A 12,721-nucleotide genomic window follows, 5' to 3' on the forward strand; every position below is an offset into this window, starting at 1 on the left:
ATTTTGCACTAAGCGATTCAGAAGGATTTCTGGTGAAGGTTTTGCCAGCGGTGAAGAGGAGTGAGATTCCTCAACATTGTCACAAGATCAGTGAGTTCCTTGCTGTGTGTACAGATGGACAATGAAGGCATCTTTGTATCCTCTTGGGATGGTTCCTTGCTCCCACATAGACTGAAAGAGTTCAGGGAGCTTCTTGACCAGACATTGACATCCAGCCTTATAGACCTCAGCTGGGATAGTATCAGCTCCTGGAGCTTTGCCAAATAGACAGGAGTTTGATTGTGTTCCTCATTTCTAACGGAGTGGGAGGCTCATTGAGAGTAGTCAATGGTGTCCTGTGACCAGCTGTTGATTACTACTTTGTGGATGGATGAAGTCCGCCTGAGGATGTGGTTAAAGTGCTCTGCCCATCATTCTAGAATTTGGGCTTTTTCTATGAGCAGTGTTGACTCATCAGCACCAAGAATTGGTAATGAACTAGTGGACGTGTGCCTGTTGGCAGGTTTCAGAGAATCATAGAATCTCTTCTAGCCTTTGTGATCTGTGAAACTTCTTTAACCAGAGAGCGGTGAATCTATGGAATTCATTGCCACAGAAGGCTGTGGAGGCCAGGTTATTGAGTGTATTTAAGACCGAGATAGGTTCTTGATTGGTAAGGGGATCAAAGGTTATGGGGAGAAGGCGGGAGAATAGGGTTGAGAAGCTTATCAGCCATGATTGAATGGCGGAGCAGACTCGATGGGCCGAATGACCTAATTTCTGCTCCTATGTCTTATGGTCTTATATGACTGAAGTTTGTCTGCTTTCTGATTCAGCCAAATGTCTTGCATCTCTCTGAGCTTACATTGGGCAGGCCTGCAGATGTTTTGATAGGCATTATGCTTGGGTAGTGATGACTTGTCATTGAAGTAAACCCTATGGAGGCAATGTTTCTCCTCCAGAAGCTTCTGGATTACCTCATTGTTTTCATCACACCAACTGATGCTTATGTGAGGCAGGGCCAGAGGACTCTGGAGCAGTGGAGTACACTGTATCCCTGAAAGTGGCCTAGTCATCCATGAGGTGAGAGTGTTACCCACTGAGCCACAGGTGAGTAACCCTTAACTGTCAAACACAGAGGCTCTTGGCTGCATCCACAAGCAGGATACCCATTCTAGAGTCAGAGAATAATACAGGATAGGAGCAGGACATTTTTCCCATTGAGCCTGTGCAGGCTCTTTCAGGAAACTAGGTCCTGGAGGACTGAAATAAAAGCAAAAAACTGCAGGTGCTGGAAATCCAAAACAAAAACAAAAATACCTGGAAAAACTCAGCAGGTCTGGCAGCATCTGCGGAGAGGGACACAGTTAACATTGCGAGTCCGAATGACCCTTCAACAGAACTAAGTAAAAATAGAAGAGGTGAAATATAAGCTGGTTTAAGCGGGGGGGGGGGGGGTGCGACAAGTAGAGCTGGATAGAGGGCCAGTGATAGGTGGAGATAACCAAAAGATGTCACAGACAAAAGGACAAAGAGGTGTTGAAGGTGGTGATATTATCTAAAGAATGTGCTAATTAAGGGTAAAAGCAGGACAAGCAAGGTACAGATAGCCCTTGTGGGGGTGGGGTGAAGGAATCGAAAAAGGCTAAAAGGTAGAGATAAAACAATGGATGGAAATACATTTAAAAATAATGGAAATAGGTGGGAAAAGAAAAATCTATATAAATTATAGGGGAAAAAAGGGGGGGTGGTATCAGAAAGGGGGTGGGGATGGAGGAGAGAGTCTGGAAGGCTGTAAAGTGCCTAATGAGAAAATTGTTTTCAGCATACTGGGGTGTGGGGAAGCAAATTAGCCTTGGGCAGGTGAAGTTATTAAAAGGCAGCGTGCTCCAGTGAGAAGTTTAGGCCTGGCAAAGCTGCCCCTAGCGGCTAAGGTAGTTTAAGAAGTAAGATGAGACTGGAGCAACAAGGACCATGCTGTTGTGCCCCCCTTTCAATGGGTCTCTGTCCAGAGTAGGTTCTGTCTGTCAACCATGTATAAAATGAGGCAGAACCCTGTCACTGATTGCCAGTCATTGAGTTCGACCATTAGAGGGCGAACGCCAGGCAGAAAAAGGACAAGACGTGTGACAGCATAATTTCCTGCCCACCCCCGGCCCCCTGCACCACTTGCTCTTGCACTCTTCCCATGGGCTGCTTTCTGTATCTGCAAAGAGCTGGAGCCTGGACCCTTTAGTTCTGTGGAGTTTTAAAAAAAAATGTAACGACTGACTAAAGTAAAATAATTATTTTTTCTTTTCTTTTGAGCTGTCTAAATCTGAGTAACATTGAAGTGTCTCTTCATTCTGTCCTTCTCCCTGTCAAGTCCAACGACCCAGTCACCAACATATGCCAGGCTGCAGATAAACAGCTTTTCACCCTGGTTGAGTGGGCCAAGAGAATCCCACACTTCTCCGACCTCCCTCTCGACGATCAAGTCATTCTCCTCCGGGCAGGTGAGCTGATGATCTAAACCCTTGGGCATCTGTTGATCGCGAGCTGCTGCCTGCCACTCCCTGTGGCCGGATGGTTGTATATGGCGTTTGGTACAAACACAGGACTTCACAGAGATGTGAGCATCAGGCAGGAAAAGGGGGAGAGGAAAGTGCGGGGGGGGGGATAATTTGGTTGCAAAAGGGGGAAAACACTCAATAATAAAATTCAAGGTTCAAGGAGTCTCGTCAAAATAGTGGTGAGGTGAGATGATTTTGGGAAGGAGTGCCAAAGGCCAGAGACATAGTGGTTAAACATATGAGAGATTAAATGGGTGGGTAGAGTCTATGATAGGGTAGAGTGTACATGGGGTGTGGAAGGGGATTAAATGGGTGGGTAGAGTCTATGATAGGGTAGAGTGTACATGGCAGATGGAAGGGGATTAAATGAGTGGGTAGAGTCTATAACTGGATAGAGTGTGTATGGAGTGTGGAAGGGGATTAAATGGGTGGGTAGAGTCTATAAATGGATAGAGTGTGTGTGGGGTGTGGAAGGGGATTAAATGGGTGGGTAGAATCTATGATAGGATAGAGTGTATATGGGGTGTGGAAGGGGATTAAATGAGTGGGTAGAGTCTATGATAGGGTGGAGTGTACATGGGATGTGGAAGGGGATTAAATGGGTGGGTAGAGTCTATGATAGGGTAGAGTGTACAGGGGGTGTGGAAGGGGATTAAATAGGTGGGTAGAGTCTATGATAGGGTAGGGTGTACATGGAGTGTGGAAGGGGATTAAATGGGTGGGCAGAGTCTATGATAGGGTAGAGTGTACATGGGGTGTGGAAGTGGATTAAATAGCTGGAGAGAGTTAACTAGATTTTCTTTGGAAGGGTTGGGTCTCCATGTAACTATATGCAAAATGCTCTATCCTGTGTGGAGGGTCACTGGGTGCCTTTTTTGTTGTACAGGTTGGAACGAGCTACTCATTGCTTCATTCTCACACCGTTCAATCTCAGTGAAGGATGGCATCCTCCTGGCTACGGGACTACATGTCCATCGCAGTAGTGCCCACAGCGCTGGCGTGGGCTCCATATTTGACAGGTACATAAATTGGCCATCATTTTCTGGTCTTGTCTCTAACCACCCCACCGTACTCTCCAACCTTTAAGCATCTCCTGGTGATGTGGTGCTACAGGGGTCCACCTACTCCAGAGGACCCCCCAAGTGGGCCTTCTTCATTGTGTGAGAGAGACTCGGCAGGAAATTCCTCTGTGAAAGGCATCGCTGCCCAGTCCTAGCCCTGAGGTCAATGGATGTTGATTAGGGGTGTTAACCGATGGCTGAAAAGTCCCTCCATTTCCCAGGGGTGAAGTAATCCATTGCCCTTGCTGTTGTCCCATTATGTGCACTGTATTAATTGCTCAATCAGTCACAGGGATAAATGGAGTTTATTATCAACCAGATCATATTTTTAAACTATTGTCTTCTTTAACTATTGTTACAATCTCAGTAATCACCAGTAACTTGTTTTTTTAAAAAAGAATTCTGAAATCCCAGTAAAGAATGAAGAAACAGCTGAAGGCACTAGATACTGCAAAGGCTATGGGCCCTGACAATATTCCAGCAATAGTACTCAAGACTTGTGCTCCAGAACTTGCCGCACACCTAGCCAAGCTGTCCCAGTACAGCTACAACACTGGCATCTACCCAGCTATGTGGAAAATTGCCCAGGTGTGTCCTGTACACAAAAAGCAGGACAAATCCAACCCGGCCAATTACTGCCCCAACAATCTACCCTTAATCATCGGTAAAGCAACGGAAGGGGTCATCAGCTGTGCTATCAAGCAGCGCTTGCTTAGCAATAACCTGCTCAATGATGCTCAGTTTGGGTTCTGCCAGGACCACTTAGCTCCTGACCTCATTACAGCCTTGGTTCAAACCTGGATAAATGAGATGAACTCCCGAGGTGAGGTGAGAGTGACTGCCCTTGACATCAAGGCCATATTTGACCGAGTGTGGCATCAAGGAGCCCGAGCAAAACTGGAGTCAATGGGAACCATTGGTTGGAGTCATATCTCCCTCGCAAACCATCTTTTGGCTGAGGAAAACAGTGAGAGTGATGGTTCCTCTTTGGAGGCCAACCAGAGCCAAGGCCATGGCACTGTGGGTGGCCCAGCTGCTCGGTGAGGGAGGAAGAAGTGTGAAGGGCAATGGTGGTAGGGATTCGTTAGTGAGTGGGTGGATCGGCGCTTATGCGGCCATAGGCATGACTCCAGGGTGGTATGTTGCCTCTCGGTGCCAGGGTCAAGGATATCACGGAACGGCTGCAGTGCATTCTGTACGTGGATGGTGAAAAGCCAGAGGTTGTTGTCCATGTTGGGACCAATGACATAGGAAGAAAGAGAAATTAGGTCCTGCAGGCAGAGTTTAGGGAGTTAGGTAGGAAATTGAAAAGCAGGACTTCAAAGGTAGTAATCTCCGAATTATTCCTGGTGCCATGCGTTAGTGAGTTTAGGAACAGAAGGATAGAGCAGATGAATGTATGGCTGGAGAAATGGTGCAGAAAGGAGGGCTTTAGATTCGTGGGGCATTGGGACCGTTCCTGGGGGAGGTGGGACAGATTACATCTAAACAGGAACGGGACCAACATCCTTGCAGGGAGGTTTGCTAAGGCTGTTGGGGCGGATTTAAACTAAATTGGCAGGGGGATGGCATCCTGAAAAGTCATTCAGAGGAGAGAGAAACTGAGATGAAATTAGAAGCTAAAACTCAAGTAAGTCAGTCTGGAAGGCAGAGGAAACATAGGCCATGAAAATTGGTAGGGTGATAAATAGCGAGGAGGATAGCTGTAAACTGCAGGAGGGTATCAATGGACTGGTCAAGTGGGCAGAGCAGTGGCAAATGGAATTCAACCTGGAAGAGCTTGAGGTAATGCGCTTGGGGAGGGCTAACAAAGCAAGGGATTACACAATGAATAGTGAAACCCTGGGAAGTATTGAAGATCAGAGGGACCTTGGTGTGCATATCCTAAGCTCTCTGAAGGTATCAGGGCAGGTAGATAAGATGGTTAAGAAGGCATATGGAATGCTTGCCTTTATTAGCCAAAGCATGGAACACAAGAGTAGGGACGTTATGAACTTTATAAAACACTAGTTAGGCCACAACTGGAGTACTCGTGCAGTTCTGGTCACCACATTATAGGAAGGATTTGATTGCACTGGAGAGGGTGCAGAGGCGATTTACCAGGATGATGCCTGGGTTGGAGGGTCTGAACTATGAGGAAAGATTGGATAGGCTGGGGTTGTTTTCCTTGGAGCAGCGAATGTTGAGAGGGGACCTGATAGAGGTGTATAAGATTATGAGGGGAACAGATGGGGTGGATAGGAAGGCACTTTTCCATTAATGAAGGGGTTAATAAATGGAGGGCATAGATTTAAGGTAAGAGGTAGAAGGCTAAGAGGGGAGTTGAGGAGAAATCTTTTCACCCAGAGGGTGGTGGGAGTTTGGTACTCATTGCCTGAAAGGGTGGCTGAGTCAGAAACTCTCGTAACATTTAGAAGTATTTAGATATTCACTTGAGTTGTCAAAGCCTCCAGGGCTATGGGCCAAGCGCTGGAAAATGGGATTAGTGTGGTCAGATCTTTGCTGACTGGCATGGACATGATGGGCCAAATGGCCTCCTTCTGTGCTGTAAACATCTCAGTCTGTATAAATATTGTGGCTACAAGAGCAGCTCACAGGTTAGGAATCCTGCAGCAAGTATCTCACCTCCTGACTCCCCTAAGCCTGTCCACCATCCACAAGGCACAAGTCAGGAGCGTGATGGAATTCTCCCCACTTGCCTGGATGAGTGCAGTTCCAACAACACTCAAGAAACTCGACACCATCCAGGACAAAGCAACCTGCTTGATTGGCACTCCTTCCAGAAATATTCACTTGCCCCACCACTGACGCACAGTAGCAGCAGTGTGTACCATCTACAAAATGCATTGCAGGAACTCACCAAGGCTCCTTGGACAGCACCTTCCAAACCCACGACCACTAATATCTAGAAGGACAAGGGCAGCAGATAGATGGGAACACCACAACCTGGAGGTTCCCCTCCAAGTCACTCACCATCCTGACTTGGAAATATATCTCCATTCCTTCACTGTTACTGGGTCAAAATCCTGGAGCTCCCTCCCTAACAGCACTGTGGGTGTACCTACACCACATGGACTGCAGCGGTTCAAGAAGGCAGCTCACCACCACCTTCTCAAGGGCAATTAGGAATGGGCAATAAATGCTGGCCTAGCCAGTGACGCCCACATCCCATGAATGTTTTTTCTTAAATCCTCAGTTTAAAACAGTCAGTTTTTACAATGCAAAAGTCAAGTAAAGCAAATACTAAACACTATCTTAGCTAACCAGAACAAATACCCCAGACTCGCCATAAGTTAAACATGAATTAAACAGCAAATCGTGGTTGATTCGAAACTTTAAATTACACATTCAGTGACGGATTCAACTAAGATAGATCTTGCAATTTGGCCCGGCAGTCCATTCAGCATGTAGGTCATCAAAGTCACAAATCCCTTCAAATCTCTGTCTTTACCGTTAAAAAATTCAGCTCCTCTTCTTCCCGGATGTAGCCTAACCCCCAGCTGACAGCAGCTTACCACCTGCCCAATTGCCATGGGCACAGACTTCATCACAAATGTCAGACGTCTGCCGAACCCCCTCAACTCATTCTGGATGGCATGGATCCCCCAGAGTTATCTTCCAGTCACAGAAACCACTGTAGCATTTGTGTATTTGCTTATTCTCAGCTTCTGGATCTGGCCTGTGTCTTCTATATCTTGTTAATTCATGTTTAACTTATATTGATTCTGGATGTCAGAGGATAGGAGGTATAGAGATAGTATTTTGTGTTTGCTTTGTTTGACTCTTGTACAGTAAAAATTCTTCTGTTTTAAACCGTGATATCTTGGAGCTTCATTCTCTTAGTAAAAACTGGGATTTCAGGTTTCTTTTTTTTTAAAGTTACTAGTTACTAGTTACTAGTCTCTACCGTGATCGTGGCACTGTAAGGGCGTGTTCCCTCTTTTCTTTATCTCCTCAATCTGTGAATTGTCCTGCCCCGGTGCCTGAGGCATTTGGACAAATAGGCTCCTCCTTATTCTGTCTGGTCAACAGGGAATCAGCTCATAGGAGCTCACCTGCTTCTGACTTTATTTCCAGCCAGTGGGAGTCCACTCATTGCAGCCTGGCTGAGAACTCAATAGAGCGCAAATTCAGCCCTGTATTTAACTAACCTGTGATGTCGCACACCCCTCTTGTGCCATCCCCCCCCCCCCCCCCCCCACACCACCCCCCCCACCCACCCTGCCAAGCCAACAACAATGTGCATTTATATAGCAGAGAAAGGGGTGAAGAGCAGCAGTCAGCAACATACCCCGCAGTGAAACAAACAGGCCATGTTCAGCAAAGAACGTTTCAAAGGAACACCGGCAGACTGGTTTGGGGTGGGAACTCCGGAGCTCAGAGATGATGGCATAGCCACAATGAAGCAAGCTCAGAGCGAGCTAGAGACAATAACTGCTTTTCCTTTCTGTGCGCCCTGATAGAGTTCTGACAGAATTAGTTTCGAAGATGAAAGATATGCAGATGGACAAGACCGAGCTGGGGTGCCTGAGAGCCATCGTTCTCTTCAATCCAGGTACAGCCTACACCATGACGCGCTAATGTGGAGTTCATTGCCAGACTAGGATTAACTAACATGTGGAAATCCTAACTCTGCGTCAAGGGTTTACTATCTGTAACTAATAGGGAGCCAGCTTCCACATCTCAACCACACAATCCATTGAACCACTCATTCAGCATTCAGTGCTCATTAACACTCTACATGAACAGGATTAGGGAGCTGGACTGAACCTCTGGCAACAGCTGAAATGGAACAGTGAATTGACTAGACTAAGTGTCAAACACTGGGTTAGAATATTTTTGGAAATGTTTTAACCCAATATAAGTACTGGGTACAGTGGAATGAACAGGAAGGAGCTTGATTCATTGAGATTTATATTGAATTTCTGTACACTGGGAGTGAATAGGAAGTGAGTTATTTATTGGGATTCTATATAATAGAAATGAAAGGGGAGAAGTTTGTCTGATTCGAATCCCAAGCAACGGACAAGAAAAGAAAAGGATTTATCCATTGAACATCGAGGTTTTTTCACAGGATTTCCGCTCATTGGTAGTCTATGTGAAGGATTTGGCCTATTCAGGCTCTGTACATTGCAGACACCTAAATTTTAACTGTAGTGTTAATGTTCTAAAGTGAATGTGAATATTTTCAACATGCTGTTTAGATGCTAAAGGCTTGTCAAACCCAGGAGAAGTGGAATCGCTGAGGGAAAAGGTGTACGCATCACTAGAGGCTTATACAAAACACAAGTACCCTGACCAGCCTGGACGGTAAGGAACTGTATGTGACTGTGTCTGTGTGTGACACTATGCCTGCGCGTGCGTCTGTGTGTGAGACTGTGCCTGCATGTGTGTGTGAGATCGCCTGCGCGTGCGTCTGTGTGTGAAACTATGCCTGTATGTGTGTGAGACTGTGCCTGCGCGTGCGTGTGTGTGAGACTGTGCCTGTGTGTGTGTGAGAGACTGTGCCTGCGTGTGCGTGTGTGTGTGAAAGAGACTGTGCCTGCCCGTGCGTTTGTGTGAGAGACTGTGCCTGCGCATGCGTGTGTGTGTGAGACTGCCTGCGCGTGCGTGTGTGTGAGAGAGACTGTGCCTGCACGTGCGTGTGTGTGAGAGACTGTGCCTGCACGTGCGTGTGTGTGAGAGACTGTGCCTGCACGTGCGTGTGTGTGAGAGACTGTGCCTGCACATGTGTGTGTGTGTGTGAGAGAGACTGTGCCTGCGTTTGTGTGTGTGTGAGAGACTGTGCCTGCACGTGCGTGTGTGTGAGAGACTGTGCCTGCACGTGCGTGTGTGTGAGAGACTGTGCCTGCACGTGCGTGTGTGTGAGAGACTGTGCCTGCGCGTGCGTGTGTGTGAGAGACTGTGCCTGCGCGTGCGTTGTGAGAGACTGTGCCTGCACGTGCGTGTGTGTGAGAGACTGTGCCTGCACGTGCGTGTGTGTGAGAGACTGTGCCTGCGCGTGCGTGTGTGTGAGAGACTGTGCCTGCGCGTGCGTTGTGAGAGACTGTGCCTGCGCGTGCGTGGGTGTGAGAGACTGTGCCTGCGCGTGTGTGAGAGAGACTGTGCCTGCATGTGCGTGTGTGTGTGTGAGAGAGACTGTGCCTGTGCGTGCATGTGTGTGTGAAAGAGACTGTGCCTGCGGGTGTGTATGTGTGTGTGAGAGAGACTGTGAATGCGCGCAAATATGTGTGTGTGAGAGTGACTGTGCCTGTGTGTGCATGTGTGTGTGAGAGAGATTGTGCCTGCGCGTGCGTATGTGTGTGTGAGAGAGACTGTGCCTGCGCTTGCATATGTGTGTGTGATGAAGACTGTGCCTGCGTGTGCGTGTGTGAGAGAGACTGTGCCTGCGCGTGTGTGTGTGAGAGAGACTGTGCCTGCGCGTGTGTGTGTGAGAGAGACTGTGCCTGCGCGTGTGTGTGTGAGAGAGACTGTGCCTGCGCGTGTGTGTGTGAGAGAGACTGTGCCTGCGCGTGTGTGTGTGTGTGTGAGAGAGACTGTGCCTGCACATGTGCGTGTGTGTGTGAGAGAGACTGTGCCTGCACGTTAATATGTGTGTGTGAGAGAGACTGTGCCTGCGCCTGCATATGTGTGTGTGAGAGAGACTGTGCCTGCGCGTGCATCTGTGTGTGTGAGAGAGACTGTGCCTGCGCGTGCATATGTGTGTGTGAGAGAGACTGTGCCTGAGCGTGCATGTGTGTTTGTGAGAGACTGTGCCTGCGCGTACGTATGTGCGTGTGAGAGAGACTGTGCCTGCGCGTTCATCTGTGTGTGTGAGACTGTGCCTGTGTGTGTGTGTGTGTGTGTGTGTGAGAATGTGCCTGCGTGTGCGTGTGTGTGTGAAAGAGACTGTGCCTGCCCGTGCGTTTGTGTGAGAGACTGTGCCTGCGCATGCGTGTGTGTGTGAGACTGCCTGCGCGTGCGTGTGTGTGAGAGAGACTGTGCCTGCGCATGCGTATGTGTGTGTGAGAGAGACTGTGCCTGCGCGTTCATATGTGTGTGTGAGAGAAACTGTGCCTGCGTGTGCATATGTGTATGTGAGAGAGACTGTGCCTGCGCGTGCATATGTGTGTGTGAGAGAGACTATTCCCTCGCGTGCATATGTGTGTGTGAGAGAGACTGTGCCTGCGCGTGCATATGTGTGTGTGAGAGAGACTGTGCCTGCGCGTGCATATGTGTGTGTGAGAGAGACTGTGCCTGTGCGTGCATATGTGTGTGTGAGAGAGACTCTGCCTGCGTGTGCACGTGTGTGTGAGAGAGACTGTGCCTGCGTGTGTGTGTGTGAAAGAGACTGTGCCTGCGCGTGTGTGTGTGAAAGAGACTGTGCCTGCATGTGTGCGTGTGTGTATGAGAGAGACTGTGCCTGCGCGTGTGTGTGTGTGAGAGACTGTGCCTGCGCGTGTGTGTGTGAGAGACTGTGCCTGCGCGTGTGTGTGAGAGAGACAGTGCCTGTGCGTGCATATGTATGTGTGAGAGAAGACTGTGCCTGCGCGTGTGTGTGTGAGAGAGACTGTGCCTGCACATGTGCGTGTGTGTGTGAGAGAGACTGTGGCTGCGCGTGCGTGTGTGAGAGAGACTGTGCCTGCACGTGTGTGTGTGTGTGAGAGAGACTGTGCCTGCATGTGTGTGTGAGAGAGAGACAGTGCCTGCGCGTGTGTGTGTGAGAGATACTGTGCTTGCATGTGTGTGTGAGAGACTATGCCTGCACGTGTGCGTTTGTGTGTGAGAGAGACTGTGCCTGCACATGTGCGTGTGTGTGTGATAGAGACTGTGCCTGCGCGTGCGTGTGTGAGAGACTGTGCCTGCACGTGCGTGTGTGTGAGAGACTGTGCCTGCACGTGCGTGTGTGTGAGAGACTGTGCCTGCACGTGCGTGTGTGTGAGAGACTGTGCCTGCACGTGCGTGTGTGTGAGAGACTGTGCCTGCACGTGCGTGTGTGTGAGAGACTGTGCCTGCACGTGCGTGTGTGTGAGAGACTGTGCCTGCACATGTGTGTGTGTGTGTGAGAGAGACTGTGCCTGCGTTTGTGTGTGTGTGAGAGACTGTGCCTGCACGTGCGTGTGTGTGAGAGACTGTGCCTGCACGTGCGTGTGTGTGAGAGACTGTGCCTGCACGTGCGTGTGTGTGAGAGACTGTGCCTGCGCGTGCGTGTGTGTGAGAGACTGTGCCTGCGCGTGCGTTGTGAGAGACTGTGCCTGCACGTGCGTGTGTGTGAGAGACTGTGCCTGCACGTGCGTGTGTGTGAGAGACTGTGCCTGCGCGTGCGTGTGTGTGAGAGACTGTGCCTGCGCGTGCGTTGTGAGAGACTGTGCCTGCGCGTGCGTGGGTGTGAGAGACTGTGCCTGCGCGTGTGTGAGAGAGACTGTGCCTGCATGTGCGTGTGTGTGTGTGAGAGAGACTGTGCCTGTGCGTGCATGTGTGTGTGAAAGAGACTGTGCCTGCGGGTGTGTATGTGTGTGTGAGAGAGACTGTGAATGCGCGCAAATATGTGTGTGTGAGAGTGACTGTGCCTGTGTGTGCATGTGTGTGTGAGAGAGATTGTGCCTGCGCGTGCGTATGTGTGTGTGAGAGAGACTGTGCCTGCGCTTGCATATGTGTGTGTGATGAAGACTGTGCCTGCGTGTGCGTGTGTGAGAGAGACTGTGCCTGCGCGTGTGTGTGTGAGAGAGACTGTGCCTGCGCGTGTGTGTGTGAGAGAGACTGTGCCTGCGCGTGTGTGTGTGAGAGACTGTGCCTGCGCGTGTGTGTGTGAGAGAGACTGTGCCTGCACATGTGCGTGTGTGTGTGAGAGAGACTGTGCCTGCACGTTAATATGTGTGTGTGAGAGAGACTGTGCCTGCGCCTGCATATGTGTGTGTGAGAGAGACTGTGCCTGCGCGTGCATCTGTGTGTGTGAGAGAGACTGTGCCTGCGCGTGCATATGTGTGTGTGAGAGAGACTGTGCCTGAGCGTGCATGTGTGTTTGTGAGAGACTGTGCCTGCGCGTACGTATGTGCGTGTGAGAGAGACTGTGCCTGCGCGTTCATCTGTGTGTGTGAGACTGTGCCTGTGTGTGTGTGTGTGTGTGTGTGTGTGTGAGAATGTGCCTGC

The 12,721-nt window shown here is 49.4% G+C and overlaps 1 protein-coding gene across 5 annotated transcripts in view; it reads left to right on the top strand.

Annotated features, from left to right (window-relative positions):
- LOC121289081 (retinoic acid receptor RXR-gamma-A-like) overlaps nucleotides 1-12,721 on the top strand; it is a 356,162-nt gene that overhangs the window by 229,154 nt on the left and 114,287 nt on the right. For all 5 annotated transcript variants that reach the window (XM_041208080.1, XM_041208078.1, XM_041208076.1 and 2 more), the window contains 4 exons: nucleotides 2,345-2,474; nucleotides 3,418-3,550; nucleotides 8,056-8,147; nucleotides 8,797-8,902. In XM_041208080.1, the coding sequence (XP_041064014.1) occupies nucleotides 2,345-2,474; nucleotides 3,418-3,550; nucleotides 8,056-8,147; nucleotides 8,797-8,902 (461 nt within the window). The remainder of the gene's footprint in view (nucleotides 1-2,344; nucleotides 2,475-3,417; nucleotides 3,551-8,055; nucleotides 8,148-8,796; nucleotides 8,903-12,721) is intronic.

This window comes from Carcharodon carcharias, chromosome 16, assembly GCF_017639515.1.
Source record: "Carcharodon carcharias isolate sCarCar2 chromosome 16, sCarCar2.pri, whole genome shotgun sequence".
NCBI lineage: Eukaryota > Metazoa > Chordata > Chondrichthyes > Lamniformes > Lamnidae > Carcharodon > Carcharodon carcharias.